Source organism: Thalassophryne amazonica, chromosome 4, assembly GCF_902500255.1.
Source record: "Thalassophryne amazonica chromosome 4, fThaAma1.1, whole genome shotgun sequence".
In the NCBI taxonomy this organism is placed as follows: Eukaryota; Metazoa; Chordata; class Actinopteri; order Batrachoidiformes; family Batrachoididae; genus Thalassophryne; species Thalassophryne amazonica.
In genome coordinates, this window is record NC_047106.1 from 72,472,971 (window position 1) to 72,494,851 (window position 21,881).

Below are 21,881 nucleotides of genomic sequence, written 5' to 3' on the forward strand. Positions count from 1 at the left end.
CTATGGGGAGCAGCCGAAATAATAATTTACAATCATGAATTATGTAGTACATAGTACTTTTAGGCAAGACATTTCAAAGTCCTCTCTCTGATCAAAGATCAAAATGCAGGAATAAAATGAAAAAAAAAAGGTTAAAAATACATAAAAACAAATTAAAATCCAACGCCAAATACAATTTATCCCTTCATAAAAGTTTGAAAGATGTTTGAAACTTTCCAGATTGCTCACAATGTTCTACAATGCTACTTTTACCATAGAATACACCCGATTTCAGGTCCTGATTGGGTATACAATATTTATTTATGTTCCAAAAACATAGACAATCTGTATCAAAAATTGGCAAAGGGAAACTGTCCTAATATCGAGTTGCAAACTATTCCACAAAGTTTGAGTATGAAACAGAAGGGCCCTACAGACTGCTGATGTCTTCTTAACCCAAGTCACATCAAGCAAACCTACATTCTGAGACCACAGAGCACAAGACGGCACACACAGATTAACAAGCTCTACAAAATAAGAAGGTGCACAGCAATACCTTAAAAGACACATGCTTTAAAATCAGAAAATTCACCCAAATCATTGTGAATCGATGCATTTTATAACTATTTGGAAGGTCTGCATTCAATGAAAGTAGTAAATGACTGTGAGCGGCCACTTCAAGCATCAGTCGGCGAAAAGAAGGTCAAGTGAGTGACGTCACAATAGGGAGGGGCCTGTCTGGATTAACAGTCTACAAACATGGGAGACTGGCTTGTGTTACGTGGCTTATATGGAAATAATGATTCATATCTGTGAATGTCCTTGAGTGGCCCAGGCAGAGTCCAGACCTGAGTCTGACTGAACATCTCTGGAGAGATCTGAAAATGGCTGTGCACGGACGCTCCCCATCCAACCCGATGAAGCTTAAGAGGTGCTGCAAAGATGAATGGACAACACTGCTCAAAGATAGGTGCACCAAGCTTGTGGCATCATATTCAAGAAGACTTGAGGCTGTAATTGCTGCCAAAGGTGCATCAACAAAGTATTGAGGAAAGTCTATGAATTCTTATTTGCATGTGATTTCTTAGTTTGGGGAGGTGATAGTCCAGTGGTTAAACATTGGGCTTGAGACCAGAGGATCCTCAGTTCAAATCCCAGCCTGCCCGGAAAATCACGAAGGGCCCTTGGGCGAGGTTGCTCCAGGTGTGTAGTGAGTACCTTGTATGGCAGCACCCTTACATTGGGGTGAATGTGAGGCATTATTGTAAAGCGCTTTGACCATCTGATGCAGATTGGAAAAGCGCTATATAAATGCAGCCCATTTAGATTTTTTGTTTTTAACAAATTTGCAAAAATTTCAAAACTTTTTCATGTTGTCATTATGGGTGTTGTGAGTAGAATTTTAAGGGGAAAAAAATGAATTTACTCCATTTTGGAATAAGACTGTAACATAACAAAATGTGCAAAAAATGTGAATACTTTCTGGATGCATTGTATACTCCAGAAGATAAGGTAACTAACCAAAAATAGTGAACTTTTTCATGATATTCAAATTCTTTGAGATGTATCTGTATATTACTCATGGAGGTAAATATTTTTTGATGTGCATCTTATACATTTGTGAATTCAGTTCCTGTTCATGGATGGCTGCACATGCAACAGGAGCATGTGTACATACGTATAGAACTGGCCACACATGTATGTGTAATTATGGTCACAGAGGAGGCACACACATATCATGTGGAATCTGAGAGCTGTTCGTAAACACGAACCAAGCGTGGAGTGGTGTGTGTGTGTGTGCGGATAACTAAGCCCATGTTGGTCACTAAACGCCTCTCTCCTGCGTTCTTATGGTCATTCTGGAATTCTTCCACCCTCCCACAACCTATCATTATTGTCACTCCAGCAACCGGAGAAGGAATGCTCACTATTCTTGTTGTCGTGGTAACTACGTAAGTGTGGGCATCTGAGGTCCTGTTAGTGTAGGTGTTTGGTTAAAGACAGAGACAATGAGACCTCTTCGGCAACCTGCTCGTCTGTCCACCACAGTCCACACGTGAAGAGCAACAGAAAGTTATCTGTGCAAAACTCATCTTAAACTGTTTTGGATATTCGTTTTATGTGCTTTTTAGAGTTGACCATCAGCTGTAAATATGCTTTACTGTCTTACAGGTAAGCTCCAGTCCAAAGCAGCAACTCAAAACTTGTGTCATGTTTAAGAATTTCCAAAATGTTCACAGACTTTCTGAGCCAAAACAAATCATTTGAGAAAAACAGGTTAAAGTAAGAAAAACTAGGTTCTCAAATTGATGACAGGATGCAGTATTTATTTTCTGCTAACCATAAAGTGTCCTTCACTTTCAGCTGTTACACCATGTGTGAGCACAATATAACCCAAAACTTTAGATCCAATTTGGATGAAATATGGTAACCGAGAAAAATCTAAGTCAAGGTGAAAGACCTAGGTCGACACCCTGTGATTTTGCAAGTTCTCCCACTTAGAAATCATGGAGGGGTCTGAAATTTTCATCTTAGGTGCATGTCCACTGTAAGAGACATAATCTAAAAAAAAAAAAAAAATCCGGAAATCACAATGTATGATTTTTTTAATATTTGTATGTTACTGCTGCAAAGGTGCAAACACCTGTGAAAATCAATGTTAATATTTGGTTCAGTTGCCTTTATTTGCATTTACAGAAACGTTTCCTGTAGTTTTCATCAGGTTTTCACACACTGTAGCAGGGATTTTGGTCCACTCCTCCATACAGATCTTCTCCAAATCTTTCAGGTTTGGAGTTTCAGCCCCCTATAAAGATTTTCTATTGAGTTCAGGTTTGGAGACTGGCCAGGCCACTCCAGGACCTTGAAATGCTTCTTACGGAGCCCCTCCTTAGTTGCCCTGGCTGTGTGTTTGGGGTCATTGTCAGGTAAAGAGTGCAGAATAAGAGGGCTTCTTAAAGAAAAATTAACAGGTCTGTGTGAGCCAGAATTCTTGCTGGTTGGTATGTGTTTTTAACATTTTCAATGTTATTTAATGGAGTAACTTGGACTTTGACAGAAACATGCAAAAAAAGAACTTTGATCTTACAAATATTACAACATAAATATATTTTTTGTTTATTATTCTTGCATTCAATGCATCTAAAACCACCTAAAATTAGTTAATATAAGGCTTGCCAAGAATGTTTTACTGGTATAAAACCATATGGCTTCGGGGGGCCACAGATCCAGGGGCCTATGAGCCACGAACACATAATTTACCCAACACTAAAATGGTCCTTGCTGGGATCCTGTTAATAGTAAAGACAAGCGCTTTTCAAGTTGCATTATTCAGTCACTCGCACATTTATGGTGCTAAACTACTAGTGTAGTCACACCTGGGGCAGAAGCGTGGCTGCAATTCTGCACCTACAGCCCCTCTGACCATCACCTCATTCATACACAGGCAAAGTGGGTTAAGTGTCTTGTCCAAGGACACGATAGCAATATGCAGATTTTTGACTGGTTGGGAGCCGGATTTGAACCACCGACCCTTCAGTCATAAGACGGCTCGCTCTACCAACCGAGCTATTGCCGCCCTGACAAACATTTCTTCTACTGCCATATGCCCCTAAAATGACATTTCCCTGAAAATACATGCAGTGTGTAGATGTAGAAAAATGTCATGTGCACAGTGAAATTTTGCAGTAAAAGGTTTTAGATTTTATTTGAGATATTTTAGATTTTCACACAGAACTGTTGGCACATATTGTGTTTTCAGTGAGAGTTTAACATGACATCAGCAGCCTGCAAGCAGCGTGATCAAACAGTATTTGTAGTATTTCTGCAGAACAGTATTCTCTAACGATACATGCAGTATTGGACATTAAAAAACATTTCTGAAAAATCAGCCAACAAACTGTTCACTTAACAGATGCAACTCTTTATGAAACCTTGCATATTAGCCCATTCGCCGCTAATCGCTGAAGGAGCTACGCATTTTGGGTGAGTCGGCTCACTGCCCCTCATCCTGCTCAGCTAGATTTCCGGCTGCCGTCAATCCGCATTCAGTACGGCTCCCAGATCCTTCACAGCAGGTCATGTTGTCACTGAGACTTCTATTACAGCTCAGAATAATTTCAACTGTTGACACATTTTTGATTCATCAGCCTGGACAGACACAGCTGGAGTAAATTATTATTAATCCAGCCTGGTTTTACTCCTAAAGCGACTCGACTTACTCCTTCGTTCTCTCCAGCTCTCTCGTTCAGTGACTGTATGTCTAAAGATAAGTGTTCACTGGGTCCTTTTCACTGGGTCTCTCTGTGAATGAATTTAGACACGCTGAATGCTGAAAATAAGACGCTGGCTACTAAGCAGCTGCTCGTTGTTTTGACTTCCTCCATCCCCACCTCCTGAAAGAAGCCATCTTTCTGCTGCAGCCAGGTTAAACGTGGTCATCCTCTTGGCCTTTTCCTCAACACCGAGGCAACTGTGTGCTAGACCATGTCCCGAGAAAGAGTCCCACATGTCACAGATATGTGTAAAAATATCACTATAACTATGCATTTTTATAGTAAAACCACCAAATTTTGCACAAAGACCCGTTTCATATATCTGACATCTGCTAGTAGCTCACAATATATGTGATACTCCTCATCTGAGTCTCCTGAAGTAACTGCTTATTTGGCCACAAAATCATTCAGATGGTATCCAAGGATCCTCTGAAGAGACCTAGTACCAAACATCAAGTCATGACCTTAGGTCACTGTTAGTGCCCAAGTCTCAGAACTACACAAAAGGCAGGAAGCACCAGGACCCTAAAGTCTTGGACCTTCATTCTCCTGCAAAGGTGTCAGCATAGACAGACACCTGTCTCCTGCAACCTTATGACTCATTAAGCTCTTCCCAACTCTCGATCTCAAAGGCCGCAAACCCAGAGACATGAATATCTCTGCTGAAACAAGTGAACTGAGTCTGGGAAGTCATTGAAAGCCTGGATCTTCGTCTTGATCCAGGACAATCGCAAAACCAGAAAATCAGATTCCTCACTCAACATCTTAGTGCTACAAACAGCATCTCCCATGAGACCAAGGTCAATAGCCCTTCCCTCGCAGACAGGTGTTTTAACTACAGCATTGTGTTTTAAAAACCTGGGAGCCAAACGACATTGTGTCGTTCATTTACGAACGACACAGCACTACAGCTGAAGTGTTGAGTACTGTCTTTATTCTACAACTCACTGCTGAGCTCATCAGCAAACTCAGCCATAATATCATGCATCCAGATGTCCTTGTCTTCCTGTGAGGTGTCAGCCAGGAAGACGGTCATCTTCCTGTCCCACGAGTGAGTGGCTTCCTGTATGTTCTCCAGCTGGGCCACAAGAGGTTTTTTCTCCACATGGTTCCTGAAGACAATGGAAGCTTCCTCAGACCACTGCTTCTGCTTTGTTCCTGCAGGTGAACATAATAAGCGGTCAGTTATTCACAGTCATGTCACCATCTTATCAGTTCATAACCTGTCAGATGATGTCACCATTATTTACAATTAGAAAAAGAGAAAATAAACATATTTTTTAAACAGATTATAAAAGCCTTCAGAATGGCATCGTATGAGTGACTAATTAAGTTGGTGTTTTAAAATGACATATGAAAAGAAAGAGAATTGTGTAATTCATGATGAAACACAGAAGTGTATTATTTCACAATTTGGAAAGATGAAGTTCAAAGGTAATTCATTAAATTTCAAACTTTAAATTGTCACTACAATGACAGTGACGTCATAATCTTACGACATCATCTCTGGCTCTAACACTATTCGTCCAACAGATGGCAGCAGAGACAACAGAGTGATATAATGTTTCATCAGTACAACTGGCAGAAACAACTAATCCATTCATTTATGGACCACAACACTGGTTTGGTCTGTTTTATACCTATTCAGGAATTTTGTGTCTCAAAATCTATTTATATATTTATTAAGATCTTCTTTGATGACGCTAATTATGAATATTAATACTATTGTATGTAACAATATTCTAATGTTGGGACATTATTGGGCTTTAGTGCAGTGTCAGAGCTTATTAAAATATATTTTATACAGAAGAGTATAAAATTATTTATTTAATATATAAATGAATAATAATCATAGTATTGGCACTCTCAGACCTCAGGGCCAATAGCTAGTAAGTCCCTTCAGCTGCTCCCTTGTTTTCATTCGTGGTCGCCACAGCAGCTCCAACGTGGACCTGCATGCTGATTTGGCACAAGTTTTACACCGGATGCCCTTCCTAACGCAACTCAACATTGCATGCAGAAATGTGGCAGGGGCAGAGTTTGAACCGGGAACCTTCTGCGCTGAGACTAAGTGCACTAACCACTTGGTCAACACCCCTTAGGGCCAAAAAGATGAAGAAGAGCCTTTATTGTCATTGTACATACATACAATTTAACCCATCCTAATTACAGTTAGACACAATCCAACCACTAGGAGCAGTGGGCAGCCACAGTCCGGCACCCAGGGACCAACTCCAGATGTAGAGACGCTGCATTGGTCAGGGGAAGAGAAAGGAACAGAGCCTAAATAAGCATGTTTTGATTGCGGGAGGAAACCAGAGTGCCCGGAGGAAACCCACGCAGACACGGGGAGAACATGCAAACTCCACACAGAAAGGACCAGGTCAGAAGTAAAGTCGGGACCTTCATGCTGTGAGGAAACAGTGCTAACCACTAAGACACCATACTGCAATGTCCTGTGTTAAGCATCACAAATCACAAAATTTACAAATGCAACTTATGAACATGGACTTTATACATTCTGGCATCTGTGTGTGGGGAAAAAAATAAACTAATATTTATAATCTTGGGTTTTGCAGTCTGTTAACCTGGGGTTCGCTCGGACCACAAATTAAAATATTTTTATGAGACGTTTAGTGATTATATATATATATATATATATATATATATATATATATATATATATATATATATATATATATATATATATATATACACAGTGAGGAAAATAAGTATTTGAACACCCTGCAGTTTTGCAAGTTCTCCCACTTAGAAATCATGGAGGGGTCTGAAATTTTCATCTTAGGTGCATGTCCACTGTGAGAGACATAATCTAAATTAAAAAAAATAATCTGGAAATCACAATGTATGATTTTTTAATAATTTATTTGTATGTTACTGCTGCAAATAAGTATTTGAACACCTGTGAAAATCAATGTTAATATTTGGTACAGCAGCCTTTGTTTGCATTTACAGAGGTCAAATGTTTCCTGTACTTTTTCACCAGGTTTGCACACTGCAGCAGAGATTTTGGTCCACTCCTCCATACAGATCTTCTCCAAATCTTTCAGGTTTGGGGTTTCAGCTCCCTCCAAAGATTTTCTATTGAGTTCAGGTCTGGAGACTGGCCAGGTCCCTCCAGGACCTTGAAATGCTTCTTACGGAGACCATCCTTAGTTGCCCTGGCTGTGTGTTTGGGGTCATTGTCATGCTGGAAGACCCAGCCATGACCCATCTTCAATGCTCTTACTGAGGGAAGAAGGTTGTTTGCCAAAATCTTGCAATACATGACCCCATCCATCCTCCCTTCAATATGGTGCAGTTGTGCTGTCCCCTTTGCAGAAGAGCACCCCCAGAGTATGATGTTTCCACCCCCATGCTTCATGGTTGGGATAGTTTTCTTGGGGTTGTTCTCATCCTCTAAACATGGTAAGTGGAGTTGATTCCAAAAAGCTCTATTCTGGTCTCATCTGACCACATGACCTTCTCCCGTGCCTCCTCTGGATCATCCAGATGGTCACTGGTGAACTTCAAACAGGCCTGGACATGTGCTGGCTTGAGCAGGGGGACCTTGCTGCCCTGCAGGATTTTAAACCATGACAGCATCATGTGTTACTAATGTAATCTTTGTGACTGTGATCCCAGCTCTCTTCAGGTCATCGACCAGGTCCTCCTGTGTAGTTCTGAGCTTTCTCAGAATCATCCTTACCCCACAAACTGACATCTTGCATGGAATCCTAGACCGAGGGACATTGACAGTCATCTTGTGTTTCTTCCACTTTCTAATAAATAATCATAACAGTTGTTGGTCTTCTACCAAGCTGCTTGCCTGTTCTCCTGTAGTCCATCCCAGCCTTGTGCAGGTCTACAGTTTTTTCCCTGGTGTCCTTAGACAGCTCTTTGGTCTTGGCTATGGTGGATAGGTTGGAGTGTGATTGATTGAGTGTGTGAACAGGTGTCTTTTATACAGGTAACAAGGTCAAACAGGTGCAATTAATACAGGTAAAGAGTGCAGAATAAGAGGGCTTCTTAAAGAAAAACTGACAGGTCTGTGAGAGCCGAAATTCTTGCTGGTTGGTAGGTGTTCAAATATGTTGCGTCGCCTCCTGCCCAAGTTGAAAAATCTGAACTTTTGCATCTTGTCGCGCTGTGATGACCAATCAGGGACTGGATATGTAGTGATATGGAGATGTCTGGAGTTTGACTGAGTTGGATGTGAACATGTCCTGTCTCTGGTAGCCAGCCTGTGAGCAGGACTTATGTCCCTTTTGTCCTTTATTTCACAATTATGACAGTTTTTGGGGGAAGAGCGAGCAACAGCCCTGGAGCAGCGGACAGTTTTTTTTTTTTCATATGCGCGTGTGAGTGAATTGTATGAGTGAAGATTATTTTATTTATTAACTACACAGATGTATAATAAAACAAATGGTGACTGGTTTATAAACACAATTATGACAGAGAGCGAGCAGCAGCACCGCAGCAGCGGCAGCGGACAGGTTTTTTTTTTATTGTTTACATGTGCGCGCGTGAACAGGACAGGAGGTCCTCAAACTGGGTCCTACAGAGGCGGAAGGACCACTGAAAGTGGCTGTCATCCAGACGCAGCTCCTGCAGCAAATAATGATACTCCCCGAATTGGGAACGTCTCATGAGGATGTTGTGAACCCAGGCACGGCGCTGCTGGCGATGTTTGTCAGCTTTCCACAACAATTAAGAGCACAGCAAGTTGCTCTGTGTAATCAAGGCGCCATGTTAACTTGACTGACAACCGGAGCCGGCGAGCAGATTGGAAGCTCCTCCTATTTGATGACGCACTGGGGCGAATTTTCGCAGTGAAAGCAGAGCACACCGACACGAATTTGTGGCGTCACGTCGCCCAGTGTGAACGCGGCTTAAGAGTGAGGTATCTAAACTGACATTCCTGCCACTCTTACGTCACGTGTGATAAATGCTTGTAGTATATTTCCTACTATTTTTAAGTCCTACCATCACCTCTGCTTAAAAAAATCTTTGTGTTCTATGCATTTTGGGTCAAAATGTATAGAGGTTTTCACAGCCCTGAAAAAGCTATCTCAGAGATTTCACCTGTCAGTTTCCACTGTGAGGAACATGGTGAGGAAATGGAAGACCACACGTACAGTACTAGTTATGGCCCGAAGTGGCAGGCCAAGAAAAATCTCAGATAAGCTGAAGGGAAGGATGGTGAGAACAGTCATAGCCAAACCACAGAACTGCTTCAAAGACCTACAACATGATCTTCCTGCAGATAGTGTCTCTGTGCACCGTTCAACTATACAGCACATTTTGCACAAGGAGATGCTCTAATGTAGAGGAAGCCTTTTCTGTGTACACGCACAAACAGAGTCGCTTGAGGTATGCTAAAGCACATTTGGACAAGCCAGCTTCATTTTGGAATAAGGTGCTGTGGACTGATGAAACTACATAACAAGGGGTGGTATGCATGGCTGAAAAAGAACACAGCATTCCAAGAAAAACACTTGCTACCTACAGTAAAATTTGGAGGTGGTTCCATCATGCTGTGGGGCTGTGTGGCCAGTGCAGGTACTGGGAATCTTGTTAAAATTGAAGGTCACATGGATTCCAGTCAATATTAGCAGATTCTTGAGAACAATGTTCATGAATCAGTGACAAAGTTGAAGTTGCGCCGGGACTGGATCTTTCAACAAGACAATGACCCTAAACACTGCTCAAAATCTACTAAGGCATTCATGCAGAGGAACAAGTACAATGTTCTGAAATGGCCATCTCAGTCCCCAGACCTGAATATTATTGAAAATTTGTGGTGTGATTTTAAGCGGGCTGTCCATGCTCAGAAACCAACAAACCTGTGATGTTTTGTAAAGAAGAATCAACCAGAATCCAGAGTCTCATTGGAAGCTATCAGAAGTGTTTAGAGGCTGTTATTTCTGCAAAAGGATTATCTACTAAATATTGATGTATTTTTTCTGTAACCTACCATTCCTGGTTCTCAAGACCAGGCACCTAGGTGGCTCTGTCCCTTCTTCTTTCTTTCCTCTTTTAACTGTTTTTGTAATATTTAGAAGTACTTTAGTATATACTAGTAGAGTTCCACCTTAGATTTGGAATGTATAATAGAAGATATACCTTACTGGATTTTTATGCACATGTACACAGAGGCCACTTGGCTTTTAACATATAGATACATTCTTAAAACATTATAGTTTGGCTCACCTTAGCCTAGCCATCCTCAATGTCCTCTGGCTGTCCCACAAAGTGCAAATAAGTGGAGTGCTAAGTAGTATGGAGATCATTCCCTATATTTATTCAAAAGCATGGTCCTTCAGTCTTAGAGCATAATTTATTAATTTTGCTAAGATGCAGTATATTTTCTAAAGTCATCCTCCTCATAATTCTTACTGTTTTATGGCTGCTAGCATCCAGCTTAGTGGTGCACTGTCACCACCTCCTACTCTGAAGTGTGTATAAGCCAGTACCTTATTCAGCTCAGTACAGAGGAGCAGCTTGTCACACATGTAGATGATAATACAGTATATTTTTGACATGCACGCTTTCTTGAAATAAAAGTCACAGAACCAGCCAAACACGTAAAAAAACAAACCTGCAATGTATACGCTAAAAAAATAATGGTGACTTTTACAATAAAGGAAACAATACCCTTGAGGTCCACATGGATGTACTGTACCAAGATGTACTGAAGAGAGTTAATGCATTATGATGTTTGATATCCACATATAGCACACCCATGCATGGTGGAAGAAGCAGCCATGAGGAGGATATTCAGAATCAGAATACTTTATTAATCCCAGGGGAAATTGGAAATAATCCATCATATCATCACAGGATATGTATTTTAGCTCAAGTGTGAAAGGAGCTAATGAATGTTTTTTCTCTGTATTTTACAGCATTTTATATTTCATTTAGCATTTATACATCATTTTTGTTTGGGATCAACTGATATTTTCCTCCATGCAGGTGCAATTACTGTCCTGAATGCCATTAATGGATTTAAACTAAATTACGCAGAGTCATGCTCACACAATAAACAACAGACGATCTGCACGTTGTGGAGTTTGGACTTCAAATGTAACACAGCTTTGTGCGAACATTAGATCCACTTACCAGCCAGCTGAGCAGTAATTGCCTGGAATGGCAGCTGTCTGAACTGATTAACCAAAGGCCTCAGCTGGGTGCAGGTAACCAACTCGTGTTTACCGTAGTCCAACTCATAGACGGACACCAGCCCATTGGTCAGTACTCCCTTTACCAAGACACGATACCAGCTGAGACACAATCAAGAAGAAGAAGAAGAATTAACACATCTGCTTTCATCATCCCCATATTAAGAGAAAACAGACACCACATTACAAACATCATCACGATTGATTATAGGTTGATGTTCATTACTAACTAAATTCCACGTTCTCTTGAAAACCTCTGTCTCAGAACTAATCATGCTTCCGTTTGGCCATGATTTCTCCAGCATGTCCATGTCATTTTATATACCAGCCCTTCAGTAATTCCCCTTTAAAGGTATTTGCATATAGTATAATGCCCGTGAGTTGCATATCAAAATATTCAGGACGACCTCACAATTCATAATTTCTGAATGTGAGACATACATTTGTCTAGAACACTGTGTAAAGATAACACTTGGCTCTAACACTAAAAAATGAAAAATGTTTTTTCTAAATTCATCAACTGTTTAGCAGGGCTATGAATGGGGGGTGCCTGGGCCCCAGAAACCAAATTAATTTTGTATCTAATGATACATTTTCAGTATCTCCTGGAAGAAAAAAATCTCAAAAGAAGTGCATATTTAAATGATCTTAGATTCAACCTTTAATTTGAACTGTCAATGATAATGTTGAAATAACAGAATATGACATGGAAGTAGGACCTGGAATGATTTTCCTTTTAACTGTAAACCAAATTATGCATTAACTCAGAACAATTAAAATACATGAAATTCATGAAGACTGAAAAGACTGTGAAAGCATTGCAAAAGCCACAGCTAAAGCTTATTTTGAAAATCCTGGTAAAATATTAATAACATATGTTATAGTAAAAATGTCACTTATATCCTTGTGTAAATTCCTGTAAATCCATTCAAAGCCACAATGTCTTTTTTTTTTTGCAATTAAAGAAAGTCTACATTAATTTAAAAAAGTCACCTAATCTGGTCTGAAATCCTGTTGAACAGCACAATGTTTATTTTCCAGAGATAAAAAAAAATTCTTACCGTGGTTTTGAGGGCACAAGATGCAGTGAGCTTTTTCAGTTTCTTTTATGTGCGTTCATGATGACAAACTTTAAATTCAACCCAGCGCCAATTCAACAGATTTTTGTCCTTATTAAACTTTTTCAAACTGTGTTTCTCGCCATCTTCCCTCTCTCCAACGCCGCTGCGTGACACAGACATGCCGCAAATTCTTCTTTTAAAAACTTGATGGCTCTTAAAGTATGCGATGTCCAATGGTGGGCACAGTTCCGTTAATCTGCTAACCGCTAATTATCAAAGATAATGTTTTCATTATCGGATTAGCTTTTCAGATAACTTTGAAAACCATCATTGGACCAATTATCTTCTGGTAAGTTTTGGTCTGATAATTTTTAGACCGCTAACATTTTTGCAGATGTATCTTTTTGTAGTAGATGCGCAGTTCTATCCTCTACAAACAGAGAAGAGTTGGTTCCAGAAGAAACCGCTCTATCCTCTGCAGGCAAAGGAGAAGTGGTCACAGAAAAGAAAAAACTCATTTCTTTTGACCCCATACTAATGACTAAGTCATCCCAAACTAATTTCGGACAAGTTATTTAAGTTAACGTCACATCTGAAGTTTTATAAAGTGAAAATATCAGATATATGTTTTAGTTTCAAAGTAATGCACTAATTTTGAAGGTTTTAGTGTGGACATGCAGCTGTGCCCAGTGCATTATTGGTATTCACGACAGAAGAAATGCATTTGAGATGCTCTGATCAGGCTCCACACGGACAACAGCATTAAACTCTGTGTATTGTGCCTAAAACTCTCATGAATATATTCACTGGGTTTATAGACGTTATTGTGTTTGATTTATGTAAAAATGACAGAAGAAGCCCAGGTTGCTTCTCCAAAAGCCGAAAAGTCTGTTAAATTGTGATTCAGGCTGTGTGATATAACCGGCGTCAAAATGCATAGAACACTGCCATCTACTGGTGACCGGTTATATCACAGTGTTGTCGCCCACAGGATTATAAATTATCTGTAGGTTTCCAAAACCTGAGACCCCACACATGGAGATAAAAAAATCATAGATTTGACAGGTTTAGCTGTACAGTGTGTGGTGTCAGCCACACGGTAAAAACAACACACGGATCCGGCGCCACGAGGGGGCGTTTGGGGGCGACGCCCCCTCATGTCATCAACCTCGCCCCCCTCGGATGTGAGTGTTATCAAAAATAAAAATAAAAAAGAAAGAAAAAGAAATACTGGAAAATATAGCGCCTCACAGTTTCACAGATTTTTTTAGTCCAATTTTGCATGCTTTGTTTTTTTTTTTTGTTTTGTTTTTTTACAGCGCATTGTGCTCTGCGTCCTCATCAAGCAGGCCGGTGTTGGGAAAGTGTAGGAACACGGACCCACAACAGGGGGCAACAATGAACGGACAATGGAGGAATCAAATAACACTGTTTTTACTGTTGTGAAAAAAGGGCACAACAAATACAACTGATAACAATAGAGAGATTAAGTCTAATTCAAAGGTGTCGTGTGGGCAGGCTCGACGATAGGAGACGTCTGTCCAAGTCGAACCGGAACCAACCCGATCTCCTCCGCCACCGGACCCCGGGGATACTGGAGCCGCCAAGTCCCGAATTCCCAGGTGGCCACTGCCTCCGCTCGCCGGATCCGGTACTGCTGGCAGGAAACAGAAACAGTCAGGTGTGGATGCGGCTGCACCCAGCAACACGGAGGGTGGAGAGTCCACCTCCACCTCTCGTCAACAACAATCAAGAATGTGCAGAGTAAGCAGTTATCTCTCAGGGGGAAAAGGAGTGCAGTCCTAGCTCCCAGTCACTAGCTCCTGCGGTCCAGAGATTAACCAGGTACTCCTGCAAAAACACGTACAGAACAATACTCACGAACGGCTGAGAGTCGTTACCTCTTAGGTATGGCGATATCTCGGCAAATGAGGTGGAGATGCCGTCCTGCTGATATACCTCCGTATTGATTGGGATCAGCTGTCTCTAGTGATGGATGACAGCTGTCGTCCTGGCTGCTCCTGTGAGGCGGCAGCGCCCTCTGGTGCCTGGAGCCCGCACTCCAGGCGGGGCGCCCTCTAGTGGTGGTGGGCCAGCAGTACCTCCTCTTCAGCGGCCCACACAACAGGCCGGTGTTCTGTCAAGATGACGGGACACCTGTTGCGGCACCGTGAAGGGAGAGTACATGCATTGAGATCTGCGTGTCTGTTTATAAGAATCTTCTCACCCAGAAGAAAAAAGAGCGCCAACAACTACCCATAACTGTGTTCTTCACTTGGAAAATGACACCTGCAGCGAGGTGTGAGTGTAAAAAGGCGCGACGGTGCGGCGCCACGATGAAGAGGCGCGATCAGAGGAACTGTGAAATACTGGTCAGTCACTATTAATAATTTCTTATGTGTCCAACCTCGTAGGTTGATTGTTAAAGTTAAATTCGTTAGTTCTAAAAGCCATCATAATTATTTATAGGAAAACGTTCTATTTTTATTTCTCAAACAAATGTTTGGACCTGAAAACAGGTTGGTCTTATTTTTCTACTAAGGTTTGAACTTTGAGAGTGTTTACACACGAGAGAAAAGTGAGAAAATGTTAATGCCTGTTTGAGAAAAGTGTATAAAGTGTGTAGTGAGGGGTTTTACAGCCTTAAAACGTCTATAACAACTGTAAAAAATAACGCTGACTACTTCGCGGATTTCGCCTATTGCGGGCTATTTTTAGAACGTAACTCCCGCAATAAATGAGGGACCACTGTATATCTACATGAAAGGTTTATCTTTGACCCGTTGTGTGACTGTCATGCCCAATTGCGCTGTGTTTGTGCTTGTGATGGAGGGCTGTAAGTGGGGTTAATCTACTGTCTCATGTCGTTTCTCAGATCAGTTGTTGGTTTGGTTTTGTGGTATGCAGGAGATCACTTGACCGAGGGTCTATACGTTCAAATAATAATTAAAAAATACTGTCATCACTCTTTACTCTTAGTCAGTCTCTTACAACGGTGTAGCCTAAATACACGAGCTTTCTAGGAGCGCACCCAATTCATTACGCATGCTCAGAGGCAGGTACCCTCCGGTGCGCACCTGTGATAAACTCATCGCCCCCTTAATATTTTTTTTCTGGCGCCGGGCCTGACAACACACACAAACAGATTTCACACACGAACATTCCCAGGTCAAACACCTCGCTTTCTGATTGGCTGCATGTCACAATTAGCTCTTCACGTCCTTCTGAGCAGATCAGAGCGCTCTTACAAACCACACACGGCAGGAATATCTGATAAGATTCTATTTAGCATCATCACGATTGTCGGGGCATCCTTAAGATTGCCGGAAGGGGAATATCGGGTCCGATATTGGCCTAATTATCTTACCATGTGAACCAGGCTTGATGTTATGACGCCTCATGGAGCGACTGATTGATCTGTTATAACACTGCACCGAGCCGCTAACCGGTCGGATGTTATGACACCTCACGGAGCGACTGATTGATGCGTTATGACACCGCACTGAACATGTTTTCACTATTATTTGATTTCTTTGTGCAACTGACATCGTTATTCAACCATTCAAAAGGCAATTCCTATCGCCACACAACTCCAACCACACACGAGAAAGTTTTTTGACAGTTTTTGTTATTGAAAGAAACCTTGTCTCCCTAACCGGATAGAGTTGTGATGTCATCATGCGTGCGCTTAGGTGCTGTCTAGCAGGATCTTGAAAATTTCTTTCTTTTTTTATACAAATGAAAAAAATGACATATTTTACAAAAGCACATTTATTTGTAAACATCAACACGTTACATTAATTCCCTTGTGTTGGTTTTTACATAGAATAAATGAATCAACCAATCAGTATGAGCGGAGGCTTAGTTACCCATAAATCCCTTTGGGCATCTGTGTGTTAATGATCAAATCTTCAGAATTAGTGCATTATTTTAAAATTAACAGATATGTGTTATATATCACTTTGTACATTTTAAGAGTTTACATTTATGTAGTTATTCTCTCTGGAATAATTTTATTTATAAAGCAAAACCATAATTCAAACCTGCTTTCCATTTCAAGACCTCTGCCTCATCGTGGGACCACTGTATCCTGGCATTTTTCTCTGCTGACTTCCTCAGATCTGAGGACACTGATTTGTATCTGTTATACAGATCAGTGTCCGTGGACTTATAAAACTTGCACAATGTCGTAAAAAAAAGAACGCTTTGCTATAGGCATTTTACAAACTCAGTGACAATCACAATTACAGAGTACAACACTAACAAACAACAGTTTTGTTGTTAGAAATGGGATCAAAAAAGTAGTGTATATGAATAAGAGTTTCATATTTTACATTAATCAATGAATAATAAATGTCCAAAATGAAACTATGTGATTCTAAATAAAACCTGTTCATATGAATACCATCCATTGAAGCGCTGACATTCATATCACTAAAATCTGTAAATGCTGCACTGATAAAAATCCATAACTGCTGCAAGCTGATCGAGATAAAGAAATAATTCCTCCACGTGTTTTTCTGTGACAATTTGCTTTGTGACATAGTCAGTGACTTGGAAATGTTCATGTATCCCGATGACTGTTGGGATGGGCTCCAGGCCCCCGCGACTCGATCTCAGATAAGCGGTTGAAGATGAGTGTGTGTGTGTATAGACAGGACCTGTGTGTATTCAGCTTTTAACAGATACAGGATTAACAGTCAGAAAAATACAGTTGATATTTGTAACATTTCTGCAGAACACCTCTGCTTTGTTTCTATTTCAGCAGTTGCTAACACTACGCGCAGATTAATACTAAAAACTGAATATTTCCTGAAAATCAGACAGATGATGGAAACAAGCAGCTGATGTCAGCTAAAATCAAAGAGATGCAGCACCACTTCCTGCACAGGCGAGAAGCTACAAGTAAAAAAAATAAATTCTCGCAACACAGTACTTTCCTGATACTCAGAATAACAAAAGGAGAGATTTCAGCATCTGTAAAATGTTTGGTGCCTTTTTTTTTAAATCCACAAAAATGACAGAAAGGTGACATATTTCTGCATTTTTTTTAAATCACATCAGCCATCAGTAGCATTGTCCATATTAACTATTTTTAAAAAAGGTTTAGAATAATGTGAAATAAAATTAAATCACCATTTTACTTACTTGTTCTCCACTTTAGCAGCATAAATTTGTGTCTTTTCGATGTTCAGTGGTTGTGCTTCGGTTTTGTTGTAGTAAAGAACCATGTCTCCCATCAGTGTCGCCAGTTTGTATATATCTGTCCATGGCTGCAGCACAAAATGTCCCGGATGGCACGCCACAGACACGTACACATCCATGGTGCTTCCTGAAAAATTATGACATAATAATCCTCAAATCTGACTGTCGAGTGTAGACCACAGCTGAAAATTCAGCCCAAAAGATAACACTTATTGAAACTACAGTTTGACATAGAAAACCTGTCACCATGCTGCAACAAAGTCAAATATGAAAAGTTTCTCAATTTTATTCAGAATTCATACTGTTGTGTTTACCTGCAGCGGGCAGCTGTAGCAACGGGGGCAGTTGGAGAGATGACAGTGTCTGTGGTGGGCTACCGCTCGCTGGGTTTTCTCCTCTTCTGGATACTGAACCTGACTGTGTCATTCTGCCCTTGGTCTTGGCTGGGGCAAAGGTTGACGTTGGACTCCCATCAGTTGAGTCACTGGGACTAGATATTTTAGAGGAGGAAGCAGGCGTCGAGCTCTTGGTGGAACTTTGAAATTAAATTAACCAGATAGTCCAGTCTGAGTGATTATGGAATTTAAAAATATAAGATTTTCAGTAGAGCTGAAAACAAAGTAGCAATGTTTTGGAAGTAAACTTAATCTATGCAGTCATTCCTTCATGTTCTGGAACATAATGCTCTGTCGTTTTTATATATACACTGATTTGAAAAAGTTTGTGCACCCTTGAGCTTTTAACATGTTTGAATTTTTTTTAAAACATTTATTTATCTTTTTTTTTGTCAAAGGACAAAAAAAAAACACCAGCACATCACTTACAAATTACAAATCTAATGAAGGTGCAATCAAGTAGGTAAATGTACCACAACCCGAACCTTCACAAATATCTAACACCAATATACCAAGTATAGGCCCTCCAAAATAATAACAATTAAATTACATTTAAAAAAAACAAAATCATCATCATTTCAATAAGGTCCAATATTTTTCAAGGATCTAAGATAGGAAATACATTGTTGCCACACTTTTAGAAACCCATCAGCCCTCCCTCTATGACTAAACTTGATTTTTTTTCAAGTTTTAAGAAAAACACAAGAGCTTTCAACCATAAAGAAATAGATGGGGACAGGGAACATTCTAGGATATTATTCGGCAATGAGGTAAAGGCAATTACATCTGCCTGCAAGTTAGTAAGGGACACAGTGGGGACTCCAGGAACTCAAGGCAATGTCTATGCCTCTTATATAGGCAATGTCTATGCCTCTTATATTCTGTTGAAGTTCCTATTTGTCATTGCTTGTCTGTTTATTCTGTTGTTGATCTCGGTTCAGTTCTTATTTTGGTTCGGATTACAGTCTAGTTCTTTCTTGTCAATTTTACCCGTTGTTTCACACTCTCATTAGTTCCACGTTCTTCGCATTTTGTGTACTTTACATGTTGGTTTTCTAATTCTTGTTCAGGTTTTATTTTCCCACTTACTTCATGTTGTCCATTCTATTCATCTCTGTGTATTCCTTTATTTCCTCCTGTTGATTAGTTGAGTTTGTATTTAAGCCACACCGTCACTTCCTCATTTTGCCGGTCAATTGTTTCACTTATGCAAATTGTTTTGTCTCAACCGGTCGCAGAGGCAAAAACTCGGGTCTGGGAGGAGTTCGGGGAGGCTATGGAGGAGGACTATCGGTCGGCCTCGAAGAGTTTTAACTTGCACTTGTAGATGTAGTGACGAACTGTGTTAACTGACAATGGTTTTCTGACATGTTCCTTAGCCCACGCGGTAAGAGCCTTTACACAATGATGTTGATTTTTAACACAGTGCCGCCTGAGGGATCGAAGGTCACGAGCATTCAATGTTGGTTTTCGGCCTTGGCGCTTTTGTGTAGAAAGTTCTTCAGATTCTCTGAATCTTCTCATTATATTATGGACTGTAGATGATGGAATCCCTAAATTCCTTGCAACTGAACATTGAGAAACGTTGTTAAACTGTTCGACTATTTTTTCATACAGTTGTTCACAAAGTGGTGATCCTCTCCCCATCTTTGCTTGTGAACTGCTGAGCCTTTTTGGGATACTCCTTTTATACCCAATCATGACACTCACCTGTTTACAATTAACCTGTTCACCTGTGGAATGTTCCAAACAGGTGTTCTTTGAGCATTCATCAACTTTCCCAGTCTTTTGCTGCCCCTGTCCCAGCTTTTTTGAAATGTGTTGCGGGCATCCATTTCAAAATGAGCAAATATTTGCACAAAAATAAAAAAAGTATCAGTTTGAACATTAAACATCTTGTCTTTGTGGTGTATTCTGTTGAATATAGGTTGAAGAGGATTTGCAAATCATTGTATTCTTTTTTTATTTTATTTTACACAATGTCCCACACTTCATTGGAATTGGGGTTGTAAATTTGAACTGAATTTTAATAGAAAAAGCCTGATTTTTTTTTATTTATTTATTTTTATTTGTTTTGTTCTCGTTTTTTTTTATGTCAGAAAAAATTCAAGTGTCTGGGCCTTCGGTATGGCATTTAGAGAGTATATGCCCGTTCATCTTGCTCTGCTGCACTATTAAGTTTTTTCCCTTACAAACCTCACACTTTTTATTTGGAATCCCACTTTTTTTTTTTTTTTTTTTTCATATTAACCGCTTTTCGACCACTTGCAAAATGTCCATCCATCCATCCATCCATCCATTTTCTTCCGCTTTATCCGGAGTCGGGTCGCGGGGGCAGCTGCTCAAGCAAAGCCGCCCAGACCTCCCGATCCACACACACCTCCTCCAGCTCCTCCGGGGGAACCCCAAGGCGTTCCCAAGCCAGCCGAGAGATGTAGTCCCTCCAGTGTGTCCTGGGTCTTCCCCGGGGCCTCCCCCCAGTGGGACGTGCCTGGAACACCTCTCGAGCGAGGCGTCCAGGGGGCATCCGGAAAAGATGCCCGAGCCACCTCAACTGACTCCTTTCGACGTGGAGGAGCAGCGGCTCGACTCCGAGCTCCTCCCGAGTGACTGAGCTCCTCACCCTATCTCTAAGGGAGCGCCCAGCCACCCTGCGGAGGAAACTCATCTCGGCCGCTTGTACTCGCGATCTCGTTCTTTCGGTCATGAGCCAAATCTCATGACCATAGGTGAGGATCGGAACGTAGCTCGATCGGTAAATCGAGAGCTTTGCCCCCCTTCTCAGCTCTCTCTTCACCACGACGGTCCGATACAGCGACCACATCACTGCAGATGCTGCACCGATCCGTCTATCAATCTCACGCTCCATCCGTCCCTCACTCGTGAACAAGACCCCGAGATACTTAAACTCCTCCACTTGAGGCAAGGACACTCCACCGACCTGAAGAGGGCAAAGCACCTTTTTCCGGTCGAGAACCTTGGCCTCGGATTTGGAGGTGCTGATTTTCATCCCGGACGCTTCACACTCGGCTGCAAACCGCCCCAGTGCACGCTGAAGGTCCTGATTTGACGAAGCCAACAGAACCACATCGTCCGCAAACAGCAGAGACGAGATTCTGTGGTTCCCAAACCAGACCCCCTCTACACCCTGGCTGCACCTAGAAATTCTGTCCATAAAAATAATGAACAGAACCGGTGACAAAGGGCAGCCCTGGCGGAGGCCAACGTGCACTGGAAACAGGTTTGACTTACTACCGGCAATGCGAACCAAGCTCCTGCTGCGGTCGTACAGGGACCGGATAGCCCTTAGCAAAGGACCCCGGACCCCATACTCCCGGAGCACTCCCCACAGGGTGCGCCGAGGGACACGGTCGAATGCCTTCTCCAGATCCACAAAACACATGTGGACTGGTTGGGCAAACTCCCATGAACCCTCGAGCACCCGATGGAGCGTGTAGAGCTGGTCCAGTGTGCCGCGACCAGGACGAAAACCACACTGCAACTCCTGAATCCGAGGTTCAACCATCGGTCGAATTCTCCTCTCCAGTACTCTGGAATAGACCTTACCGGGGAGGCTGAGGAGTGTGATCCCCCTATAGTTGGAACACACCCTCCGGTCCCCCTTCTTAAACAGAGGGACCACCACCCCGGTCTGCCAATCCAGAGGCACTGTCCCCAATCGCCATGCGATGTTGCAGAGGCGTGTCAGCCAAGACAGCCCCACAACATCCAGAGACTTAAGGTACTCAGGACGGATTTCATCCACCCCAGGAGCCTTGCCACTGA

At 41.5% G+C, this 21,881-nt stretch overlaps 1 protein-coding gene across 4 annotated transcripts in view; it reads right to left on the bottom strand.

Moving 5' to 3' along the window:
• Nucleotides 1-3,658: 3,658 nt before the first annotated feature.
• Nucleotides 3,659-21,881, bottom strand: part of tdrd7b (tudor domain containing 7 b) — a 136,199-nt gene continuing 117,976 nt past the window's right edge. For 3 of the 4 annotated variants that reach the window (XM_034168101.1, XM_034168104.1, XM_034168105.1), the window contains 4 exons: nucleotides 18,015-18,235; nucleotides 17,644-17,827; nucleotides 11,376-11,536; nucleotides 5,191-5,411 (listed from right to left, as the gene is read on the bottom strand). In XM_034168101.1, coding sequence (XP_034023992.1) covers nucleotides 5,191-5,411; nucleotides 11,376-11,536; nucleotides 17,644-17,827; nucleotides 18,015-18,235 — 787 coding nt within the window. Of the gene's footprint in view, nucleotides 5,412-11,375; nucleotides 11,537-17,643; nucleotides 17,828-18,014; nucleotides 18,236-21,881 lie in introns of all 4 variants that reach the window. The other variant, XM_034168103.1, reaches the window with a different exon arrangement.